We start from the raw sequence: 26,439 nt of genomic DNA, 5'->3' as shown, positions 1-26,439 counted from the left end.
CCTTAAATGTCTTCTTTCCACCCACCAGCAGAAACTTTTCAAGTTAACATTGATTATGTAGGTCTTGTAGTCTAAGTACCTACTGTACGGTAGTTTTTGACATTGTATTGTGTTGTGTGCCCTGGCAGCACTGTCACTAGATTAATGCTAGTGTACATTCCGTGTTAAATCCCTATATGATTTGCACACAATCATATATAATAATGATTAGTATTTGTATTAATATACTTGCACAGTTTATGGACTTGACATCTTTTCTGCTATTGGATCATTTTAAGATGTAAAAGTCTGTTAGTTACGTAGCAAAGTTCTGTGATTTTCTCGTTTTGACACTGAAGTACAGATTCTCCTATAAAGCAGATAAAATTACAATCAATAAAAAAAACTTCTGTCAGAGCATTAAGGGAAATAAGGTTCAATTAAACAGGGTATTGTCATATTACTACATAAAAGCTTCTGCCTTTGGTTAATTATTCTATCTTCACGATAACCACAGGGGGGTCACTTTGGCAACTAGACCCACTCATGGCGCCAGAATCAGCAAAATGAAATTGGTACTTTAAAGACACTTTACCCTTAAATTCTTAGTGTTTACGCCAGGGGTGGGTAACTCCAGTCCTCAAGGGCCACCAACAGGTCAGGTTTTCAGGATATCCCTGCTTCAGCAAAGTTGGGTCAATCAGTCTTTGACTGCACCACATGTGTTAAAGCAGGGATATCCTTAAAACCTGACCTGTTGGTGGCCCTTGAGGACAGGAGTTGCCCGCCCCTGGTTTACACGGTGTTTCTTTTTTTAAGCATCAGTTTGTTCCCATCAGAAGTGGATTGTACTATGTTAGCTGCACTGTCTCACGTAGGATGCAGTTAAATGTCCCAGTAGCCTTTTGGTCCTTGTATGTGTATCTTTATGTTTTATTGTATATCTTTACTCATAGAGCACCCACAGCTGTATTTAGTGCTTTACAAGAGAGACAATACAGTACAGGGAATTATAGTACAATAAATGCAACATAGAAGATCAGATAATAGGAAAGGAAACCCCTGCCCTGGAGAGCTTACAATCTAAGTGGTATGATGGGAGACTTACTGAGACAGCAGGTGAGAGTAAGTGCAGTAGATGGCGGCAGTTGGTAGGAATGGGTGTGGGACAGTAGCCATGAAGCAGTGCCAGCTTGATGGTGGTGCTATCAGTACCGCTGCACTGAGCCCTGCGGTTAGAGACCCCACGCTCTTCCCTCCAACAATTATACTGATTGGCGGGGGAGAGTGCAGGGCCTTTGTAACTCTCTTACCTTAACTTTCGCCATCTCTTCCTGCTAGGTCCGCTCATCATGACAGTGCGACGTCAAGTGGTGTCGCGTTGCCATGACAATGAGACTGTTGCAATGATGTCCCGTTGTCATGGCAACACGACACCATTTGACTTGGCAGCACCATGGTGAGGGACCCTGCAGGAGGAGATGGTGAAGGAGATGGTAAGAGGCCCCTGCACCGAGCCCCGCAATATTCCCAGCTGGCCCTGGCCATGAGTCCTGGCTATAGGAGCGCTTCATTTAAGTTTTTTAAGGTTTGTCTTAAAGGTGGGGAGAGAAAGTGCTTGGCGTACGCTGAAGGTGAAGGAGTACCACAGGTAAGGTGCAATGAAGGGAAAAGGTTTAAGGCGAGAGCAGTAGAGGTGAAAGGTGGAGAGGAGACAGTTATGGGTAGAGCGCAGGAGACGAGCAGTGGCATAGAGAGAAATCAAAGCTGATATGTAGGACGGAGCAGATGACTGGAGAGTCTTGAAGATAAAAGGAGCACTTTGTGGGTTTTCCGAAACTTGATGAGAAGCCAGGAGAGGGATTGAAGGAGGAGATGAGCAGAGACTATTTTGGAAGAAAGTGAAATTCTAGCAGCAACATTTTGGATAGATTGCAAACGAGAAAGTTGTGAGGCTGGAAGGCCTGTTAGCAATATGTTAAAAATCCAGATGGAAGAAGATAAGAGCATGCATTAGAGTTTATCATGAGCGTGACAGAGGAAAGGGTGGATCTTGGCAATATTACATAGGAAGAAGTGTCAGGTTTTAGCCATGCCGAAAATGTCAATGGAGAAGGAAAGGGAGGAGTCAAATGTCACTCATAGGCAACGTGCTTTGATGCCAGGATATATGGTAGAACCATTTATGGGGTGGAAAAAGGGGATATTGGGCCAGGTTTAGGGGGAAATATGAGGAGCTCAGTGTTGGCCATATTAAGTTTAAGGCGGCAGAGTGCCATCCACGTGAATATAGCCAGGAGGCAATCCAAGACTTGGGACTGGATTGCAGGTGTGAGGTTTGGGGCGGATAGATATGTGTCCTTAAGAAGAGTGGACCGGTTGTAGGTTGTGATACGTTCTAAAAGGGACTAACATGAGGGTTCTGTACAGAGCTTCCCAAATTTCACAGGTCTCTTCTTCAAGTGTACATAAATACACTTCAAGTGCTGTTACCAGCAATGTGTTTAACAAATAAATATTTTTTTACATTGTCAGTCATTGACCTACTTCTGACTACTTTGTTAAAACATTTTAACTTGTTCATAAATACGTTGTTGCTCATAAACTGCTAATATATTGGTAGGCCACATTAATATGCAGGACGATTTAATTAAATGCCTGGGGAAGAGCGTGGGGCCTCTTCAACCACCCCCCAGTTTGCGCACCCCTGCCTTAATTGAAAGGCATAATATGTTTACTTAGAAAGCAACACTGCATTATAAATGAAATATTTTTTTGAATAAGGTTGCTGATTTGGTGTATGTATCTAATTGTTTACTTTATAAAAACACTGCTTAATGTCTTGCTGCATTTATATTTTTATTCTAGAAAAATAATCCCCCCTTTCAACTAAAGCTTCCACCTAAAGCCTCTCGAATTGAAAAGGAAGTTGATTCAGAATATGAAGAGAAGATGGTAAGTAAGTGTTGGGTTACCAGGATAGCAGACAGTTAAATTTATCCTGGTATACTTTGTGTGTAAATGACTTGAGTGAAAACAATAGCAGGAAGCACAAAAATGTTACCAACGGGATGTAAAAAGGAAAGTTAGCGAGGGAGGGAATGAGGAAATCGACAATACCCATTAATTCTAACACACCCACTATCATAGTCTATCGTAGTCGTGACAGGTACTGTGATATAGCCTCTGTCTTTATAAGATTGTTCTTAATGGAAAAAAACAGTTACCAAAAATTGTTAATATGGATTAAGCGACAAGTTTGCAAGTAAAAATAAACTAACGTTTACTGTAACACAGGGGTTGGCAATTCCAGCCCTTAAGGGCCACCAACAGGTTAGGTTTTCAGGATATCCCTGCTTCAGCACTGAGCCACCTGTGATGAAGAGCTACCTGTGCTGTCTCCGACTGAGCCTCTGATTGAGCCACCTGTGCGTGACACAGGGATATCCTGTTGGTGGCCCTTGAGGACTAGAGTTTCCCAGCCCTACTGTAACGTGATACATAATGGAAGACACTCACAGATATATCCCCCACATTACGAAGGTCAAGCAGAATGCTTTGAGGAGTAGTTAATAGCTCAAATGTAATTATTGACACTTTAGTCACCATGATTAATACTGTTGGCAATATATATATATTTGTGACGGTGAATATGAAATACTGATTATTATGCAATAAATACCTGATTTATTCAGAAAACAATTAAGCAAAAAGAACAGCTTCTGCTCAGCTAGTAGGTTGTATGTTGTGAGTTGTATAAGGGGTGAATACTGGGATAAAAAACTGATGACTAACAGGAAGAAGTAATCCCTATAGTGCATGCACTCAGCCTATAAATAAGAACTCTGTTCTTCTAAAAGAGATGAAACTTCATCTCCACTAATAAGTAATTTTATTTAATCAGCACAAAAGTTAATTTTCAAAACCTAATTCAACAAATAGCGTATCAAAGTAATCTTGTATATAAACAAGGATAACTTGATAAGGGTTAGCCCATTTTACAGTAAGTTCCCCTGGTGGAGTTTAACTTTTTATAGTGAAGCCAGCAAATTTGTAATGTTTTGCATCACAAAATGCCACAACATATGGACACCATATTAGTAAAAAAAGGTATGACACAAATTAGTAGCAATAATTGATGTATTGCATAAAGTTTTATTGCTCTGTTGAAATTAATAAAATTCCTACATTGCACTTGATGGTTTTGTATGTTTGCAAGTAAATATATTGCTTGACTGCCCCAAATAAACGAGTTATTTAACCGTTCTATTGTTTGGGCTATGTATATAATTTTAGTAATGTTTTGCTGCCCTCTGGTGTTGCAAAGACGGTGTTGTTGTAATATAAATGTATTCTGCATTTTATATATAGTGTGTGTGTGTATTGTATTGTATTGTATGTCTTTATTTATATAGCGCCATAAATATACATAGCGCTTCACAGTAGTAATACATGTTGTAATCATATAAATAACAAATAATATAAATAACAGGTCATGGGAATAAGTGCTTCAGACATAAGAGTAACATTAAGGAAGAGGAGTCCCTGTCCGAGGAGCTTACAATCTAATTGGTAGGTAGGCGAATGTACAGAGACAGTAGGAGGGAATTCTAGTAAGTGCGTCTGTAGGGGGCCAAGCTTTATGTATCATGTGTCCAGGATTATCCACAGTGCTATTCATATGCTTCTTTAAGCAAATGTGTCTTAAGGTGGGTCTTAAAGGTGGATAGAGAGGGTGCTAGTCGGATATTGAGGGGAAGGGCATTCCAGAGGTGTGGGGCAGTCAGTGAGAGGTTTAAGGCGGGAGAGGGCTTTAGATACAAAGGGGGTAGAAAGAAGAGATCCTTGAGAAGACCGCAAGAGTCGGGATGGTGCATAGCGAGAAATTAAGGCTGAAATGTAAGGAGGGGCAGAGGAGTGTAAGGCTTTAAAAGTGAGGAGGAGAATTGAGTGTGAGATACGGGATTTGATTGGAAGCCAGGAGAGGGATTTCAGGAGGGGAGACGCGGAGACAGATTTAGGAAAGAGCAGAGCGATTCTGGCAGCAGCGTTTAGGATAGATTGTAGGGGAGACAGGTGAGAATGAGGGCCTGAGTCAGCGTTTTAGCAGACGAGTAACAGAGGAAAGGACGTATCTTTGTGATATTGTGGAGGAAAAAGCGACAAGTTTTAGAAACGTTTTGAATGTGAGAGGAGAATGTGATAGCGGAGTCGAATGTGACCCCTAGGCAGCGTGCTTGGGCTACTGGGTGAATGATCGTATTTCCAACAGTAATTTTTAAGGAGGTAGTAGGACCAGGTTTGGGAGGAAGTATAAGCTGCTCTGTTTTTGACATGTTAAGTTTCAGTCGGCGGATGGCCATCCAGGATGATATTGCAGAGAAACATTCAGAAACTTTGGTCTGTATAGCAGGTGTAAGGTCAGGGGTTGAAAGGTAAATTTGTGTGTCGTCGGCATAGAGGTGATATTTAAACCCAAAAGATGTGATTAGGTCACCTAGAGAGAGTGTGTAAAGAGAGAAGAGAAGGGGCCCCAGGACAGAGCCCTGGGGTACCCCCACAGAGAGATCGATAGAGGAGGAGGTGTTAGCAAAAGAGACACTGAAAGTACAATGGGAGAGGTAAGTGGAGATCCAGGCTAGAGCTTTGTTCCGAATACCAAGAGTATGGAGAATGTGGAGGAGAAGAGGGTGGTCCACGGTGTCAAATGCTGCAGAGAGGTCGAGCAATATGAGCAGAGTGTAATGACCTCTGTCTTTGGCATCATGGAGGTCGTCGGTTATTTTAGTGAGGGCTGTTTCAGTAGAGTGAGCAGTGCGGAAGACAGATTGTAGAGGGTCTAGAAGAGAATAGGTGTTGAGAAAGTGTAGCATTCGAGAGAATACAAGACGTTCAAGGAGTTTGGAGGCAAAAGGCAGGAGGGAGACAGGTCGATAGTTAGAAGGACAGATAGGGTCAAGCTTGCTGTTTTTGAGCAATGGTGTCACGGTTGCATGTTTGAAGGAGGATGGAAAAGTACCAGAGTAGAGGGAAGAGTTAAAGATCTGTGTGAGCATAAGGATTATGGAAGGAGCAAGAGGTTTTAGGAGATGGGAAGGAATGGGATCAAGAGGGCAGGTGGTAGAGGTGGAAGACAGCAGTGTCATCAGCAGTGACACATCCTCCTCCGAGATAGTAGAAAAAGAGTCCAGAAAGGCAGGAGGAGAGTTAGGAAACGGTCTGGGATGGGAGGAGGCAACAGATGGGATGTTCTGACGTATGGATTCCACCTTTTCCTTAAAAAAGTCAGCAAAGTCCTGAGGTGAGATGGAGGAAGAAGAGGAGGCAGCATAGGGTGGTCTGAGTAGAGAGTCAAAGACAGAGAACAGTCGGCGTGGGTTAGACTTGTGCGTGTTGATCAGTGATGAAAAGTAGGTTTGTTTAGCCTGAGAGAGGGCAGAGTTGAAACAGGACAGCATAAATTTGTAGTGAAGGAAGTCTGCGAGTGTATGAGATTTCCTCCAGAGGCGTTCAGAGGTTTGTATGTGTGTGTGTGTGTGTATGTGTGTGTGTAATTCACCCATCCAAGGTTTGATAAATAAGAGTAGAAACACAAACAAAAGTTCCCTAATGAATTCACTCGCAGTAACCAGTATAGTGAAAATGAGTAGAAATAAAACCCTTTTAATGGTAAATAGTCTAAAATAATTTTCTAAAGAGGGACTTGGTGTTTATAATTCCATGACCAATCCCTTAAACCACATACATATAAAATTTAGCATATATATAAATGCTTATTTGCCGCTTGTTTCTTTTTGTACCCTATGCAATCCATACATTTACTTCTAATGGAATGTCATTAATACAATCATATATTCCTTGGAACATCAGTGCTGGCCCAATTTCTCACGTTTAAATTGGTCCAATGTATGGCATTGATATTTTTACTTTTTACTAAAACCCAGAGGTAATAAATATATCTCTGGGCACTAAATCACTACGAAGTGAAGAAGCCGCGTTGGAACGGTACACCGTACACAGAACTTAATGTAAAAGAGGCTACATAAAACAGACTTTGGTAACGTAACTGCAACTCAAAAATGTATCGTTGTGGGGTCCTGTACTAGTGAAGTAGCTGAACCTTAATTAGTTGTTACAGTTTGATTCATATCCTGTAGTGTTTAAACTCTTGCAAAAGAGGAATGTTGTTCCTTTAGTAACAAGTATGTAGCAATTTCGGTATTGATGTTTAAATAGTTGCTACTCAGTCACTCACGCCAGATTTCACCAACACTCTGCCACTTAAAGCTGCGGTTTAAAAAAAAATATATATTTTTCCCATTCAATATGTGCATCAATACAATCTGCACACTAACACGTGATTAGCAAAGCTGCAGATCGATCCGTTCTCCTGTAATCGATCGCTTGCTCAGGGTTATTTAATTCAGTTCTTGCACAGCATTTTGGACAATGTAGTTTATTAGTACCTGAACTTGCGATTGGCACACAAAATTGTATATATATTTTCTATCCACATATAAGCAGCAAAATATGTGGTATCGAGTGGCAGTCAGGCTATACAGATACCGGTGTTAGTAATATCTAGCATAAGTGACTGAGCAACAACGAATTAAGCATTGACACTGAAATTGCTATACATTGGCTACTAGAGAAATAATATCCTCCCCTTGCAAGATTTAAAACATTGCAGGATATGAACCAAACTGTGACTTGGCATACAAAATGGTATATACTTTCTAACCACAAATAAGCAGCTACTTATGTGGCATTAAGTGGTGTACTATGAGAAAATGCTTGTAGCATTAAAAAACAAAAATGTTTTAAAGACATTTTTAATGTTTCTAATGTAGGAAGCATTTCCAAAGTGACAGCCCCTTCCCCTTCTGATAGGCTCTGGCTCTTGAGTCCCGCCCTCTCTCTAGCAGTGAACCAATTGTATCTAGTAGGTAAAATGATAGGTGTGTAATCAGCGCTTGTGCAAATACAATTTTAGATAATAAAAAACCTTTGATACAGAGTCCAATGGGTAGTCCTGGAGCTGCCTTAAAAAGATTATTCTGGTATCTTCTACCCAGAAATGGATTGAAGGCTGGAAATGATCTTTTCTGGCGCTGAGGTGAGGTTGAGATGGGTGGATTTGTAATTTCTTCTGATGAGCTTTGACCTCAGGAAAAGGAGAAAAGAAAAAGACAAAACATGCAGGAGACCTGCAATGGTGTATTACCCAAGGGATAACAGGATGATACAAAGAAGGAGCAATTTATTATTAAAACAACAAGGTTAAAAAACCATGGATTACAATTAATAAACATACATTGAATAAGATAAAATGAATGATGGACAGGTGCCTAGGCACTATCCGCACTCTTGTGATTTGGAACTTAGTCCAACAGTTCCGTTCTTTGCTGCGCCTGGTCTAAAATTGAAAACCTACTCACCACAGGTAAGTAGTATATAAGCACTTGGTTTTGGTGGTCTTGGCCGTTGATCTCGCCGTTCGCCTGGTGATGTAGTCGTCTCTGCTGCCGGGGATCCGATTCAGTGTTCCTTTGAGCGCTGCTTCCTGGAATACACACGATCCTCACGGCGTGATGACGTCACCCGTATTGGTCCTCGGCTATGGTGGCTCAGCGGTACCAGCAAACCTTCCTGAGGTCAAAGCTCATCAGAAGAAATCACAATTGTATCTAGTAACTGCCCAGTCAATCATATTCCAGGAACTATATTGTCCAAAATGCTGTGCAAGAACTGAATTAAATAACCATGAGCAAGCGATCTATTACAGGAGAACGGATCGATCTGCAGCTTTGCTAATCACGTGTTAGTGGGCAGATTGTATTGATGCACATATTGAATGGGAAAAAAATATATATAAAAAAAAAACGCAGCTTTAAGTGGCAGAGTGTTGGTGAAATCTGGCGTGAGTGACTGAGTAGCAACTATTTAAACATCAATACCGAAATTGCTACATACTTGTTACTAAAGGAACAACATTCCTCTTTTGCAAGAGTTTAAACACTACAGGATATGAATCAAACTGTAACAGCTAATTAAGGTTCAGCTACTTCACTAGCACAGGACCCCACAACAATACATTTTTGAGTTGCAGTTACGTTGTTACCAAAGTCTGCTTTATGTAGCCTCTTTTACATTAAGTTCTGTGTACGGTGTACCGTTCCAACGTGGCTTCTTCACTTCTTAGTGACGTCACTCCTCGTGAGCGTGAGTGCGCGTCTCCTCACCATGGCCACAGCATAAATGGGAAAAAAAGAGGGGAGACTGGCTTCAGAAGGATTAGTTTAATTGATCATCTGCTGACTGGTGTTAGAGGTGACGGAGGTGCAAACAAGCTGTAGAGATGCTATTTATCACCCTCTGCACAGAGCATTTTATATAATATATCGTACATATTGGCATTTGTTGCACATTATAACAGATTAATAAACCTAACATTGCAGAAACACAAAACTGTCTCCACACTTTTGACAGTGATTTGACATCCCCATAGCATGTTTTTTTTAAATGTTTAAAATTAGTGTTTTAGTATTGTTATAAATTGTTTCAAATTTCTTTCCAACATCACAGCAGTATAAATATAAGCAAACAATTTATTTGTCCTGAATTAAACCTTTATCAAGGTCCCTAAAAGTCCAGTCACAGATTTGGATTTCAGTCCTTTAAATAAATAAACAATTCCATGACTAATGGTTTAGTATCATTGTTAACTGCCAACTAAATCTTTCATCTCCTTGATGTGTGACCCGGATTCCTTCGAAATGCTGGCCTGCACTTTGTATGTATTTTTAGCAAAGAACATTTTAATAACATAAAACGTGTTGACAACTGTTACAAAAAGTTTTTAACAGAATGGGGACAGATGTGTGCAAAATATGTGTGATCAAATATCAGTTCATTAATAGCAGCAAGATTAGAAGTGGGGAACAACTAGAAGAAGTGAAGAATCTATTACCTTCATTCTGGAAATTATGCTAAATTATTCTTTTATTTTGTATCCCAGAAAACTGATCGTTCCAAAAGATTTGAGTTCCTCCTGAAGCAGACAGAACTGTTTGCACATTTTATTCAACCTGCAGCACAGAAGTCTCCAACATCTCCTCTCAAAGTGAAATTAGGGCGCCCAAGGATAAAGAAAGATGAAAAACAGACCTTGTTATCAGCTGGAGAGTATGTCAATTCATCTAAAGAGTAATTTTCATTAATTGAACTTTCACTTTCGATATAAACTGCATATATAATTTTTTTTACAGAAGGACAGGCACTCGCCGATGCAAAAAAGGTTTATTGTCTTCCGAGCAGCATTTCGGCCCCCAGCTGAGCCTCTCTCAGGGCATTTTGAGAAATCTCTGCTGCGGCCAAAATATTGCTAAGATTACAATAAATCTCCTTTGCATTGGTGAGTGCCTGTCTTTGAGTTCTGTTATTGCATAATATTCAGTTTTTGTATACTGGTCTACAGAGCACTCTATTATTGTTACCATCTTGCATTGTGTGTGTGTGTGTGTGTGTGTGTGTATAAATGTATATGTGTGTGTATAGACCTGTCTAAGACATGTGAATGTGCTCACAAGTAATATTTTATTTATATCTTATTATATATTTGTGAAAGCACTGTATGCCTTTCTGCATCTTCCTGTGTCCCTAGGGGAAATCTCATTGGTCCCTTGGGCCGCCCGCCCCCACACCTGTCATTGGCCTGAGGCGGAGTGACGACACACACACACACACACACACACACACACACACACACACACACACACACACACACACACACACACACACACACACACACACACACACACACACACACACACACACACACACACACTGTTGCTTGGCCTCTCCCCCGTCAGTTGGACCGCAGCTCACCTTCCACACACCCCCCCCCTCCTCTCCCGGTGCCCCTCACTCTCTCCCCCCTCCCCACCTCACCCAAATCCCCACGCTCCGCAACATCCCCAGCCGCACCATCACCCTCACCGTGCGCCGCTCCCGGAGAGGGGAAGCGCGGCCCTCCTGCTCAGCAGCAAACTCCAGGCTCCTGCCCCCTCGCTCACAACGAGGAAAAGCGCGGCGCGGCCCGGGCCTCCTGCACTCCCCCTCACGTGCGCCGGCTCCCGGAGAGGGGAAGCGCGGCCCTCCTGCTCAGCAGCAAACTCCAGGCTCCTCCCCCCTCGCTCACAACGAGGAACGGAGGGGAAGCGCGGCGCGGCCCGGGCCTCCTGCACTACCCCTCACATGCGCCGGCTCCCGGACGGAGGGGAAGCGCGGCGTGGGCCTCCTGCCACTCTTGCCCCCCCCCGCCAGCTTCCCGAACTCACCTCCTGCCCCAGCCAGATGCCACGGGGTCAAGGTAAGTCACCCACCGTCTCCCACCCACGCACTGTCACCCAGTCATCACACACCCACCCAGTCACCCACACACCCACCCAGTCACCCACACACCCACCCAGTCACTTTCACCCAGTCACCCACTTTCACCCAGTCACCCACTCACTCACCCACCCACTCAGTCACCCACCCACCCACTCAGTCACCCACCCACTCACTCAGTCACCCACCCACTCACTCAGTCACCCACCCACTCACTCAGTCACCCACCCACCCACTCACTTAGTCAACCACCCACTCACTTAGTCACCCACCCACTCACTCAGTCACCCACCCACTCACTCAGTCACCCACACACCCACCCACCCACCCAGTCACCCACACACCCACCCACCCACCCAGTCACCCACACACCCACCCACACACCCACCCAGTCACCCAGTCACTTTCACCCAGTCACCCACTTTCACCCGGTCACCCACTCACTCAGTCACCCACTCACTCACCCACCCACTCAGTCACCCACCCAGTCACTCAGTCACCCACCCACCCACTCAGTCACCCACCCACTCAGTCACCCACTCACTCACTCAGTCACCCACCCACTCACTCAGTCACCCACCCACTCACTCAGTCACCCACCCACTCACTCAGTCACCCACCCACTCACTCAGTCACCCACCCACTCAGTCACCCACCCACTCACTCAGTCACCCACCCACCCACTCAGTCACCCACCCACTCACCCACCCATTCAGTCAGTCACCCATTCAGTCAGTCACCCAGTCACCCAGCCATTCAGTCACCCACCCATTCAGTCAGTCACCCAGTCACCCACCCACTCAGTCAGTCACCCAGTAAGCTAGTGTATATATATATGTGTTTTATGTTATGTTTCTGGTTTTAAATATATATTGCCATGCTCAGTAGCACTCCTCTGTGAAACTTATATGCTTATATATATGTTGTGGGTATTTTGGGGGTTCAATTTGAGCTTGTAGGTGTTCTGTATGTTATATATATATATATATATATATATATATATATATATATATATATATTACTCAATACTGTTCTGTGATAACGAAATACTTTTATTTGTGCGAGCTTTTGAGATACACTGATCTCTTCTTCGGGCCCAAAGAAGAGATCCGTGTATCTCAAAAGCTCGCACAAATAAAAGCATTTTGTTACCACAGAACAGTATTGAGTATTTGTTTTTGATTATTAAGCTCGGCTAACACGGTATGTATGTATGTATGTATGTATGTATGTATATATTAATGTTGTGTGTATGTGTATGTATGTATATATTAATGTTGTGTGTATGTGTATGTATGTATATATACACGCACACACACACCACACACACAAAAAATATCAATCAATCTCTGAGAACTAGAGCTTTGCGTTTGATTCCTCGGAGTATACAGGTGCGCCGACAAGTATTCTAACACTTGCCTTAAACTTGCCTTGAAAATCTGTGGCTATCACCAACATGACTCAGTTTGAATGGGACTGCCAGGGACCCCCGCTGTTAAACCGATGGTCCATTAGTCTGTCTGCAGAAATGTCACTGGAATGTTGCAGCATGTACCTGGGTCTTGTTGGTGATTGCCACAGGTTTGTTCTAGAATACTCGTCGGCACTACAGTAGGTAGCAAGTGTGGGGATTTGCACAGTGCAGCAGCAGACATAGAATGGTTAGTAAGGTAGATGATTCTGGCAGCAGCATTTATGATGCATTATTATATGTGCATGAATTTAGATTTTTAGTGGATTGCATGGTGAGTAATTGTAAGCAGCAGGAATTGGTGAGGTACTAGATGTGTGGTATAAAGGAGATAAAAAAGTCCTAGACATCCGGATTGTGGTACCGGGAGGACCGTGGAGTTATCTATTGTCAGGCGTAGGGCTAGAATTAGAAAGAGCGAAAATGATTTTGGGCATGTTTAGTTTGAGTCCGGTGACAGGGAGAGAATTCAGAAGAAGATGGGTACTGTAGATGTGTGTCATCAGTGTAGAGGTGGTAGTAAAAGCCACACTAATGTATTTATTAGCCCAGGGAAGTGGTGTAAAGACAGAAGGGAAGATGTCCTAGAACAGAGCCCTTGGGAACACCAACATTGAGTGTGAAGGGAAAAGAGGAGGAACACTGAAGGAACAGTCAGGTAGAAACGGAGGGAACAGTGTCACATGTCAAATGGAACAGAGAGTATGGAGTACAAAAGATTGGCCAATAGTATCAACGGCAGCAGAGTAAGATTAGTATGGAAAACTGGCCCTGTTAATCAAAATATCAGACTCTTCAGGTATTTCTGAATGCAATATAAATGATTATACTTTTATTCTACCAAGATCTTCACTTGAATGTCATTTTTTCGTTGTATTTTCTTAATGTAGTAATCGACACCGGCGCACAGAGCAAGAAGAAGATGAAGAACTGCTGTCCGAAAGTCGAAAAACCGCCAATGTGTGTGTGCGGTTTGAGGAGTCGCCCTCTTGTACGTCATAGTTTTATCTTGAAATGAAATTGAATTCACTAGCAATACACGTAAAGCAAAAGCGTATTCGGCACCTTTGTGTGTTTTTATCAAAACATGTAGCTAAACCAACACAGCAGGGACCAACAATACAAATGTAAAGAGCAAAAACAAACCTAAAAGTGAAGTTTGTGCAGAATTATTTTGATGTATGCTACTAAAAAAGAGGACCAAAATACATAGCATAATACTTTTTATTGGACCAGCAATAGTTTACAATATACACGGCTATTTAGTTTGACATTTTTGGCCAAAATTGTTGTAAGCCCCTGAGTCAACACCACGGCAGACCACATATCAGGGGTCCCTAACGCTAATATAAATTCTTAATAACCTGAGTAATAACAGGAAGAATGATTTATAGTAAATCTGTCAATATTAAATGTCAAACTAAAAGACCATTTTACTTACTAGATATTTATACATATATATTTAGGCACTGTACCGTGTATGAGGCTCAATGGATGTGCTAAAACTGAGCTTTGTCTGTGTTTTATGTTCTGTCTCTGGTTTTAAATATATATATTGCCATGCTCAGTAGCACTCCTCTGTGACACTCATATGCTTATATATATGTTGTGGTCATTTTGGGGGTTCAATAGGAGCTTGTTAGGTGTCCAGTTTAGTTTACAATATATAAGCTTTCAAACCTTACAGGGTTTTTATTCAGGTATGGCAATTATTCAGCAAGTTACAGATTACATACAATTTCTATATTGTACAAATAATATATATAATATATTAATATATAACCTGATGCGTAGAAACCTTGGGAATGTAGTGTTTTTCTTTATATGACTTTGCCTACCGCCAGTGCTACAGTACATGTAAAAGCAGGAAATGTAGGTATTTCCTGTAACACGGATCTGTCCTAAGTGCTTACCTTACACCTTTCTTTCACATTTATTGCTGTAACTGATTGTAAATCTTTTCTCCCAAAAGTCCCGACATCTTCAATTATCAGAACAGTATTACTTTCCAATAATAGAGGAAAACTTCTTAAATTCCCAGTGTGTGTCTATTTCAGTGGAATTTTGTGTTAACTTATGTGAAAATATTTCTATTGTAGATGTAAAGAGAGGGACTCTGAGAGATTACCAGGTCAGAGGCCTCAACTGGATGATTTCTTTATATGAAAATGGCATTAATGGCATATTGGCAGATGAAATGGTAAGTAATATAAAAACAGAGACTAAAATATTCACAATTACTCATTTTCAAAGAGCGAGCAATAGGGGGTTCGGCATAGCTCCCTGAAGCAGCTAAAATTAAATTAAAATGGCTGTTCGGGTACTTTCCGTATGAAGCAGTGGACAGTCTATGATTTTTAAATAAACAAAAAATGCATTCCAGCATGGACAATAGGAATTAGCCCAGTGACTACAGTGAAAACTGAGTCAGAAAGGTTTTAAAGATATAAAAAATAGAATCCCTGATCTGTTCTTCAAAGAGGTTGAATTAGCCACCCAGAGCTTAAAAATCTCAATGACTCCAGGTCCAGATGGATTCTCTAATAAATGTTACATGAGGTTCTCAGATATTCTGATTCCATAGTTGACAGATTGTTCAATAACTTACTTGGGAGCGGAAGAACCCCTGGACGCCATTCTCACGGCCAACATTGTCTTAATACAAACAAGGGAAATATCGAAATAGTTGTTGGAGCTATAGACCCATTTCACTCATTAACGCAGATACTAAATTGTTTGCACAAAAGTTGCCAATAGTCTGAACAATTACATTCCCCGATTGATTCACCTGAACAAGTGGGGTTTATTTAAAAAAGACAAGCCCAGGATCATATAACAAGAGCAATAGACCTAATTCATAGAGCCAAAACACTGAATATTCATGAATTGATCCTATTGTTAGATGCCAAAAAGACCATTCACATGATTCTCTGGAATTACTTGTTTTAAACTTTGCAATTGTTCAGCTTTTCAGGCAAGTTCTTACAGGGATTGCAGCTCTAAACAAATCGCCTACAACTAAGATCCATGATTCTGGTGTTCTGTCGAACCCAATCCAGATAAAAAGAAATGGTACCTGGCAGGACTGCCCCTTGTCTCCATTTCTTTTTCTCCCTTTCAATCAAACCACTAACTTCCCAAATCAGAAGAAATTAAATGATATCAGATATATCTACTAAATCTCATGGATATAAATCTACATTGCTTGCAGACAACATCCTACTCACCATCTCAAAACCTCTTATTTTGCTCACTAGCCTATGTGAGCTTTTATCTATGTTCAGGACCTTCTGGGGTTTTTTTAAAATTCAACTCTGTCAAACCTACAGCAGTGAACATGAATCTACCTCCTGATATAGTGGAACTAATCTTAATTTTAATTTTGCCTGGACAAAATCTAATCTCGTATGTAGGTATCAAGACCTTTTATAGAGAATATTGCTTTAAAATGTGCAGTCGGGAAACAAGTTCTGCATCTCTGCATGGATCGGTAGAATTTTCTCTAAAAATGAATCTCCTTCTGCTTATTTTCTATCTTTTTATAGTGCTTCCCCTAATCCAAAAATATTTGAAAGGTTTTCAATATGCCAGCTCTAAATTAATTGGGAAAGATAAAAACCCCAGAACACAAACATCTGTACTCGCTAGACCCACTTCAATGGGAGAATTGTCTCGGACATGTTTATTAACCTATTACAATGCCTCTTAATAAATAATAATGCTTTTTTCTTGTACAGTATAGCGCTGAAAGTGTACGCAGTGCTGTACATAGAATTTTTGCAGTCACAAGCCCCTGCCCTGTAGAGCTTACAATCTATTTTGTTGGTATCTTAATTAAACCAACTAACTCTTTGGCACTCCTGAATAGCTATAGGGAACAATGAGCTAACCTGTGTCATTTGAATGCTCTCTTTTTGTTAACTAAATGACACTGACCTCCACATATCACAGTTTTAAATAATTAATTGAACCTATGGGACAGTTTAAAATTCAAATATAAATGAACTGCAAAAACTTCCACCATGACAACCCAGATTTTCATCCTGGTGGGAGGGGTTTTGGGGGTCCGATTTCAACTCTTGGAAAACAGCTGGAGTTTACGGAATCTGTGTCTTGCTTTCCAGAAACATGTTAGATCTTTTGAAAAAATGAAAGATAAATACAAATTAACTAATAAAGAGCTTTTCTGATATCTCCAGGTCAAATATTTTGTTTTTATCACCTACGGTACGTCCACCTAACTAGCAACTACGAAAGTCTGTGTCGAGGTCTCTCACACACAGGTCTAATTTCACCCACTATTATTTCTTTCTTACACCATACTTAGAAACAAATACTACATTTATGCTACAATAGAAAAATGGAATTGGGTCGGTCTGTGGACCTCAAAGATTGGGACAAAATATGAGAAGCGGCTGCCAAAAGCTCCATTTGTACCACCATAAACAAAACGCTTACATACTTTTAATCTGCTGGTATCTTACACATATCTAAGGCTTACAAAAATATGTATAAAAATAGCTTTCCTGTTTGTTTTAGAGGATGTGGCTGACCTGGAAGCATCTCCCACATATGGTGGTCATACCCTAATATTAAGGAGCTACAGTATGTTCAAATGTTTCTGATCTGATAAATAATTTGCTTGCTATCACGCTCATCTTGGACGCGTGGGCAGTGTTACTGAATAAATCAGGGGTGGCCAACTCCAGTCCTCAAAGGCCACCAGCAGGTCAGGTTTTAAGAATATCCCTGCTTCAGCTCAGGTGGCTCAGTCATTGACTGATTGAGCCACCTGTGCTTAAGCAGGGATATCCTGAAAACCTGACCTGTTGGTGGCCCTTGAGGGCTTGAGTTTGCCACCCCTGGAATAAACCAATACAGTGCCCCTATAAACACGGGCTCGTGTATTTGGTTCATAATGTACACGGAAATATTGAACTGATATACACAACATTTTAAAGTGTCTGGGACCCATGGATAATGCGTACTAGTGACCCTCACCGCAGAGCAAACCAAACCTTAACATGGCAACAACCACCCTCCCTTTTTTTTTCTTTTTCGCCTCTTTCCTCATATCTGTTTGTGACCACGTGGTTAAATTGTGTCTTTCCATTATCATATTCTTGTACCTCATTTTCCTGTTTTATTTTTTGTTTGCGTTTTATTGAAAAGGTGAAAACTCAAATGAATTGTTTAAAAAAAAAAAATTAATTAAAAAGTTTTAATAATGCTTGGTTTCTAAAAGGAGTGGTACCGTGGGACTCGTGTTCTTACTTAAATGGAGAAAAGTATGGGTCTGGTGGGACTGTACTGTTAAGGAATGTTGGCCATCCTTTGAAAAGCGTGTATTAAAATAAGATTATAGACGGTTTTACTACTGTGTGTCTGTCTTTTTTTTTTTTTATCACAGGGACTGGGAAAGACTTTGCAAACCATTGCTTTGTTGGGCTACCTTAAACATTACAGAAACATCCCTGGACCACATATGGTTTTGGTTCCTAAATCTACATTACACAACTGGATGAATGAATTTAAACGCTGGGTCCCCTCTCTTCGTGCAGTCTGCCTCATTGGGGATAAAGATGCCCGGGTAAGCTAATACGTACAATGCACAATGTACACAAAAGCATTGGCTGGAGACTTCCCCTAAAGTTAATAGCATACTTCAGAAAATGCTATGAAAAGGACTTTGCACATGGCCACTAACCCTAATTAAGTTGATCTTTAAATTCCGTTATTCATCCAATAGTACTTTGCAATTGGTTTGCCTGTTATCATTGTTGGATTGGGGTTGCCCTGATCGATAAATAGTTTTGTTCAGTGAGTGATTGGGTGTATGCCATGTCATTATGGCTTACTCGGTGAAAATGACAATCATTGAACAATTACCATCATTCACAGCTAGATCGCAGTGGGAAAATAAATGGCCTTAGCACTACCTACTCTCCGGCTCCTGTCAGAAACACACAGGGTAAGAGGAGAGACACTTATTATTGTAGATATTTCTATTCTTTGATTGAGCCACCTGTGCTGAAGCTGGGATATACTGAAGACCTACCTGACCTGTGGGGGGGGGGGGGGGGGAGGGAGGGCTTGAGGACTGGCCTACGTAATAATTTAGTTCAAAGTTCTAGTACTCGTATTGGTCCTGGAGAAATCTAAATTTATTGTAGGTTTTAGAGGACCACCATAAGAGCTCTTCGTATATGCAGATCTTTCTAAACCATGTTTCTTGTTCGAGTAAAAGGTATCACAACAGGCAACACATCTTGCATAATAATAAACATTCTTCCAACATTATCTTCAACATACACAGCTATACAGAACACCTACAAGCTCAAATTGAACCCCCAAAATACCCACAACATATATATAAGCATATAAGTTTCACAGAGGAGTGCTACTGAGCATGGCAATTTATATTTAAAACCAGAGACATAACATAAAACACAGACAAAGCTCAGTGCACATCCAGAAAAACTTATATACGGTACAGTGCCTAAATATACATGTATAAATAACTAATAAATAAAATGGTCTTTTAGTTTAACATTTTGGCCAAATTGTTGTAAGCCCTTGAGCCAAACATACACAGCTATGTAAGTTTCTTTGAAGGTTTACTTTTTTCACACAACGATCACCAAATGTAGTTGGAAATGCTTTTCCTGGTTTGTCTACTGTCCCTTTTCCTTATTACGTTCTCCATAGAAGTATCACATCTTTCTTACTCCCCATTAATTATAGGGAGTAGGCCTAGCAACTGAAATGCTTTTACTCCGATACATTGCAGGACATTAATGTGCAGCACACATCAAATTACAGAAGCATTAGAAAGCTCTTCCTGTTCCTTCCCTCATATCTATAGACCGTATATAAAAAAAAATCATAGAATAAATACCTTGATTTCATATAGCTCTTTTTTCCCCAATGAAATGCAAAGCACTTCACAATTAAAGCATAGTGTGCAGCAAAGCACATAGACATTTTTACAGACATGGTCCCTGCCCAGATGAGCTTACAATCAAGGTTTTTGATGCCTGAGGCACAGGGAGACAGTGATTTGCCCAAGGTCACAAGGAGCTGACACCGGGGAACTGAACCAGGTTCCTCTGTTTCAAACTCTGTCATTATCATCAGTCAGAGAGCTTTATTGTGTAAGGTGTGATAAGCGCAGATGGCGTGCTATCGCATGCAAAGCTCCATTGACTTTAATAAGGCTTTCCTGCATTAGCACGTAATCTGTGCTTATCACACATACAGAATAAGGGCCAATGTCTTTATTCAATGATCATCTCCTCCTTATACAGTGTGATAACCTCTAACCCACTAATTGGGAGACAACAGCAACACTTCACTAATTCCAGGTTATGACTTTTTCCTTTTTCTCTTATTATATTGCTGGTAAATAAAGGCATTTATTTATATAATGCAAGGATAGCCTATATTTAAATATACAGTTAATGGTTATTTCAAAACTACACTTTTTATCTTTACCCCATTTATTATTATTGTGTATTGGGTGCTACAGCATCCAATACAAAAAATATTGGATGGGTTAAAGAAAGAAGTGTAGGTTTCTGACTTCAGAAAGTACAATCGTCCGCTTCTGCGGATTCAGATTTAGCCCCCTTCGATTTGTTAATAATCATTTTTGTGCATTAGGCTGCTTTTATTCGGGATGTCATGATGCCAGGAGAGTGGGATGTTTGTGTTACCTCCTACGAAATGGTAATAAAAGAAAAATCTGTGTTCAAGAAGTTCAACTGGAGATACTTGGTCATTGATGAAGCACACAGAATCAAGAATGAAAAATCCAAGGTACACTTGATATGGACGCGTGTTATCCATGTGAGGCTACAGCGCCCTGTAGAGTTTTGTAAAAACAAAAACATGCAATACATTTATCTTGAATCTAGAAAAGTAAAAAATGAGAGAGTGGGAGTAGGTGGTATTTGACATTGAAGAGGTAACCAGGCTTACTAATAAAGGTTAAGCCTGTTTGGTTACCTCTGAGCCATGTTTTGGGGTTCAGGAGTGTCAGCTCTTGGACCCAACTGTTGTAAAAGCATTACCTGTAATTATGCGACAATAAAGAATGTTTGTGTGTTTACCTTCCCAGGGATGCCAGCAAGCAGGGATTGCTATGGTATGAGTTTCAAGGGGGGTGGGGGGAGGGGGGGTTTGCGGAGAAAGTATTGTCAGATTGTGTCTATCTAGTCAGGGCCGAGAGTTGCTGGTTCCCCTAAAAATGTACCCAGGAATCAGGTCGGATTCCTGGATGCATGTAGAAAAATTGTCTTGGTAATATCTCCCATTGAAAACGCTTGTGCGACTCACCTTTAGGGGTCCCTGCTTCAGCACAGCCCAGAAAGGTAAATGATGTAAAGTATCCCTGTAACTATAAGGGGTCCCCAGGTTAGGGGGGATACCCAATTACTGTACAGGTAACCCAGAACCTGCTTGGGGGTTCTGAGGATACTCCAATCATCTATGAGGTTGTGAGGGGACTTTTAAAAGTCCAGCCCTAATTTATTGTATAGAGTGTGGGGAATATGGCTAGTAAGAAATAACGTGCAGCTTCTTATTCTATTTCCCATAACCCACAGACAGGATATTTTGAAAGTGTATATTTTATTGAACAGTGTGTTTTAAAGCATATGCTTGTGCACAGTATTATGAGCTGGGACTTGCAGACCGTGCCACTGTGTCTACTCATACAGTGGAGATGAAAGCCATAGATGATGTCTGAGGTGTCAAGACCATTTGGACAGGAAGGAAGGACTCAAGTATCCACGTCCTGAGATCAATGGACACTCTTTGCATTTCCCACCAGACTGACAGGAGCCAGTCACCACCGGTGGCATTGAGGGAACTAGGGACAGAGGTGCCAAATTGCATATGCCCCTTGGTTCATTCAGATTTCCGGGTAACCTTTTTTCTTCCGGTTTGTCTCGAAGTGGTTGCTGAGAATATTCTCACGCTTCTGATAGGGGGGTAGTATTCTGTGAATGAAAGTCAGAGGTATTATAAACCCTTGCACACATCAGATAGTTAGTTCTCCAGTCCTCTAAGATTCTCAGATTCTAAGTTTCCAGTTTCAAGTCTCCAGCAAGAAATGGGCTGCTTCAGCAAAAGCTGCCTGGAATATTTTCTGTCCTGTTTTTGCAACTGTTATCAGGGTTAGGATTCCCTGCACCTAGGAGAGTCTAGGTTATTACCCCAATTCCCAAGTAAGTGTGTCTTTTTGCTGTAGTTTGTGTATCATTGTGTGTATGCCTTTCTAGTGAATATATTTACAATTTATTTCATTAACTTGTTTTGCTCAATGCATGATCCTGGTAAAAAGGTGTAAATTGCCTGGTCCTCCATGACAGGGTATGGTACCTTTTATTGGTCCAGCAAGTACGTAGTAAGTAGATATGTTAGAGGGAGCGGCTCAGTTAGTAAAAAAACTGACTAACACTGAGTTTGAAGCAGGGGAACCTGGTTCAATTCTCGGTGTCGGCTCCTTGTGACCTTGGGCAAGTCACTTTATCTCTCTGTGCCTCAGGCACCAAAAACATAGATTGTAAGCTCCACGGGGCAGGGACCTGTGCCTGCAAAATGTCTCTGTAAAGCTCTACTAAAACTAGCAGCGCTATACAAGAACAAATTATTATTATTATAAGCTTTCCAACCTCTCAGGGTAGGGGTAGGACCTGATGAAGGAACCTGAGCTTGGACTTGTTGGTCCAATAAAAAGTATCATACCCTCTACTCCCTCTCCCTCCTTTGTTACTACATGGAAGAAAGGACCAACACGGCTTCTTTGCTTATTATGGAAGATAGAAAAGCTATGTAATATAGATTATATTTTTAACCGCTACATTTGTTAAAAGCTTTTTGAATCGTTTGCTGTGAACCATCTAAACGTCCACGTTTTTTTAAATGGTAAGCCAAGTTAAAGTTAATTGCTTCTCTGGTGTTTTTCCCCCAGTTGTCTGAGATAGTTCGTGAGTTCAAGACCACAAATCGGTTATTGCTGACAGGTACTCCCCTCCAGAATAACCTACATGAGTTGTGGGCATTACTCAACTTCCTTTTGCCTGATGTTTTCAATTCAGCAAATGTAAGTGTAGTCTTTAAAAATCCTGGTTATTCACATTGGAAGTCTCCAAATATTAATAATATAGCATTTATGTTGCTGACGGAATGTAGAACAAATGTCATATGTAAAGTTGGGATAACTTGTTTTTTTTTTGTTTTTTTTGCAAAGGTGACACACTGCACATTTGCATGTCATTACCCAGAATCCCTGGCTGCAGTGGGAGCACAGTATGCTAAGAGATAATGGGGAAAGGGAGGTTTGTAGTCCAGTCTGAGACGTGAATGTGCTCTCACGTGGGGTTTTTATTTGGAAGATGCATACAATAGTATCAATACTGTGATTGTAACACTTTTTAAACATCCAGTATATATTATTACATTAAATATTTTTCTTTATAGGATTTTGACTCCTGGTTTGACACCAATAATTGTCTTGGTGATCAAAAGCTAGTCGAGAGACTTCATGCTGTAAGTAATACGCTGCACTTTTATTTAAGAACTCTTTGTTTTCATTTTTTAAATAGTAACTTATGTTGTTTCAATTTTTTTTTACAAGGTGTTAAAGCCATTTCTGTTACGGCGCATAAAAGCAGAAGTAGAAAAAAGCCTCCCTCCTAAAAAGGAAGTTAAAATTTATCTCGGACTCAGTAAAATGCAGAGAGAATGGTGAGATTGATTTTTAAAGAGACCTGTGTAATTCATGTTAATATTATGTTCTGTCTTTGTGAAGCTTCCTTACATAACCCATTACTGCCAAGAAAACAATAACCTATTGCTGTGCAATGCATGGCGGGTCCCTCTGATGGAAAAGCTGCTAATATGAACTCTACATACCAACTAAATATCGACGTTTGGTCATTGATCAAATATCACAATTTACACTTTGCCGTAAACTTCTCATAACTTTTTAGGTATACAAAGATTTTAATGAAAGATATAGATATTTTGAATTCAGCTGGGAGGATGGATAAGATGCGTCTGTTAAACATCCTGATGCAGTTACGCAAGTGTTGCAACCACCCGTACCTGTTTGACGGTGCTGAGCCGGGGCCTCCTTATACCACAGACACACACCTCGTCTACAACAGCGGCAAAATGGTAGCTTTGGATAAACTGCTTTCCAAACTTAAGGTGCAAGGTAAATATTTTAAGTGGAGTATTGTCATAATACGTAGTTGACGTGAAAAATATTTTAATGCAATATAATAAACTTCACAGTAGGTGCTCATAATACAGTATTATTATTTTTTAAGCGCTTGGATTTGGGATCACAAATAGCATTTTAATGGAAATAGACTGGCACAAAGAGGTCAGAGCAGGTGATATTTTATGCCAATAATAACGTTTTTTTCTTAAGTCTCCGTGCTAGAACTTACCCAAAACCTTCAACTTCTAAAAGTCCCCAGATTAAAATGCACTAGACGAGCTGGTCGTGCCCCTTCGGTACAGGGAGACAGGGAATGGAACGCCTTCCTCATACCCATCAATAACATCAAAGACCATCCCACTGCTCAGAAAACAGCTCAAGACTTGGCTCTTTGAAATCGCCTTTCCAAACCTCGATTGATTCTTCACTCCAACTTTTTGGAGTTTTTAAAAAGCGCATAAGAGCAGGGCTCTGTGTATGAGCTATACAAGACCCTGAGATAGTTTACCCTGTTAAATAGGTAGCGGCTATGGATGCCGAGGCACTTCCCAGTGCTCATCTAGTTTTAACATCACACACATACGCCGGGATTCACTGAGGTCCAATGCCCGTTACCGCATCCCGATGCGGCTTTAACTACCAGTGACTTGAGTGGCAGTTAACGCCGGATCGGGGTGCGATAGTTCACATTGGTCCTTAGTTAGTCTGCCCCATGGGCCTTTACTCAATATCCTGTAAACCTGACTCCCTGCGCTGGAGAAGATTTTTGTCCCATTCATTTGAATGTTGCTGAACTTTTCTTGACGACTGGGAAGTGTGTTCGCCTCATATTGAATAGAAGCTCTAGTTGCAAATGTACAGCATGAAAGAAAATAGAAATATCTCTTTTTGCAGTAGATGGCACTCTTCAGTCATTTTTTGCACGCACATTTTAGGAGTCCAAATCAATGCAATGACAATGTCTTTCAGGCGGTTTGTTTTTTCCATGAGAAAGAATAAACATTAAATTCAAAACCGTCTTTTTGAATTCATGTGACAATTTTTGCCAATTTGTTACATGAATTATTCAGTCGGATGAGTGCTTCTTATAAATACAACATTCTTAACATGTGTTTCATAGTTGGAACATTTCCTCAGAGGGTGTTAGTGCTGATCCAACATTAAAAAATGCCGTTACGCATGGAAGAATTACAAATCATAGATAAACACCAGAGCATATATTTTCATTGCCTTCACACACTAAAGAAATCCTGATTACAGTACCTCTGCTTACATTTTTTTGCAGGAAGAATGTTTTAAATGAACAATAATCTAAATTCCTTTCTGCTTTATTTGTCAGATTCCAGAGTTCTGATTTTTAGCCAGATGACCCGTTTGCTTGACATCATGGAAGATTACTGCATGTGGCGTGGGTATGAGTACTGTCGGCTAGATGGACAGACACCACACGAAGAAAGAGAGGTAAAAAAAGACGTCCATCGCACAGGCGTAACAATTCATCTATGACAAATGTCCTCAATATGACACTATAACATGTTAACAGTGTATTATTATAAGGGTATGTTTCTAATATATTATTGTTTATTTTTAGATAGCGTTTACCATTTACGCAGGCGAGTACAGTAAAAACTTACAGGTGCAACTCCCTACTCCAATTTTATTTACTGAAAAAAAACACAGCTGGAGTCCATAAGTGGTTCATTTAAAAGAAACAATAACGAAAAAAATAAAACCCTTTACTTTAAAATTGGATGTATAATTCAACTTGGTTTAAGGAATCATTCCTATTCACAATGATGAGTCATAAGCTTCTGTGTTACATCTACTGCTCTCTGTTGAATTAAGTGAGCCCTATAGTGCATGTGACCATGAGCTTTGATGGGCACTGTGAGCAGGGCCGCCGACAGGGGGGGACCGCCGGGACAGGTGTCCCGGGCCCCCGGTATCTGCGGCCCTGACTGTGAGGAGGGTTTTGGTGCTTCACACAATCCCTGTTAAATTGTTTGGCAAAACATGCCATATCCAAGATAATTATCTGCTATGTTATTGTGGATTTGTAAAATATAACAAGTAACAGGAAGGTTTAGGATAGTGGGAGCGGTAAAGCTCAATGATACAAAAATGAATGATGTCATGGAAGTGATTAAAAAGTATTAAAAAAACAAGAATTCAGGAGCAGACTCCTGTTAGTATGTAATCAGACGCGAGCATCTGCTTCAAAATCCACCATACTATATAGAAAAATATCCCCACAGGGTGAATTTCCATTAAATAGACCCCTTAGTGTGAATTTTCATTAAACTGAACAAATAGACTTATGCCAGTCTGTGTGATAAAAAAGGGGTCAAATACTTTAAAATAACTA

The 26,439-nt window shown here is 40.7% G+C and overlaps 1 protein-coding gene across 5 annotated transcripts in view; it reads left to right on the top strand.

The window, feature by feature from the left end:
- The window catches only part of SMARCA1 (SNF2 related chromatin remodeling ATPase 1), a 68,049-nt gene that overhangs the window by 5,613 nt on the left and 35,997 nt on the right, over nt 1-26,439 (top strand). For 3 of the 5 annotated variants that reach the window (XR_012788431.1, XM_075573427.1, XM_075573425.1), the window contains 11 exons: nt 2,848-2,934; nt 9,998-10,185; nt 13,732-13,832; nt 14,941-15,041; nt 18,252-18,431; nt 20,504-20,659; nt 22,818-22,949; nt 23,327-23,395; nt 23,484-23,593; nt 23,839-24,065; nt 25,414-25,535. Coding sequence is in view for 4 of the 5 variants with exons in the window: in XM_075573427.1 (XP_075429542.1) it covers nt 2,848-2,934; nt 9,998-10,185; nt 13,732-13,832; nt 14,941-15,041; nt 18,252-18,431; nt 20,504-20,659; nt 22,818-22,949; nt 23,327-23,395; nt 23,484-23,593; nt 23,839-24,065; nt 25,414-25,535 (1,473 nt within the window). In the remaining variant the exon portion in view is untranslated. The remainder of the gene's footprint in view (nt 1-2,847; nt 2,935-9,997; nt 10,186-13,731; nt 13,833-14,940; nt 15,042-18,251; nt 18,432-20,503; nt 20,660-22,817; nt 22,950-23,326; nt 23,396-23,483; nt 23,594-23,838; nt 24,066-25,413; nt 25,536-26,439) is intronic. The other 2 variants (XM_075573428.1, XM_075573426.1) reach the window with 1 other exon arrangement.

The sequence above is a fragment of the Ascaphus truei genome, chromosome 16 (genome assembly GCF_040206685.1).
Source record: "Ascaphus truei isolate aAscTru1 chromosome 16, aAscTru1.hap1, whole genome shotgun sequence".
Classification (NCBI taxonomy): Eukaryota; Metazoa; Chordata; class Amphibia; order Anura; family Ascaphidae; genus Ascaphus; species Ascaphus truei.
Note: the sequence above shows the minus strand (reverse complement) of the source record. Positions and strands in the feature narration are given on the sequence as shown.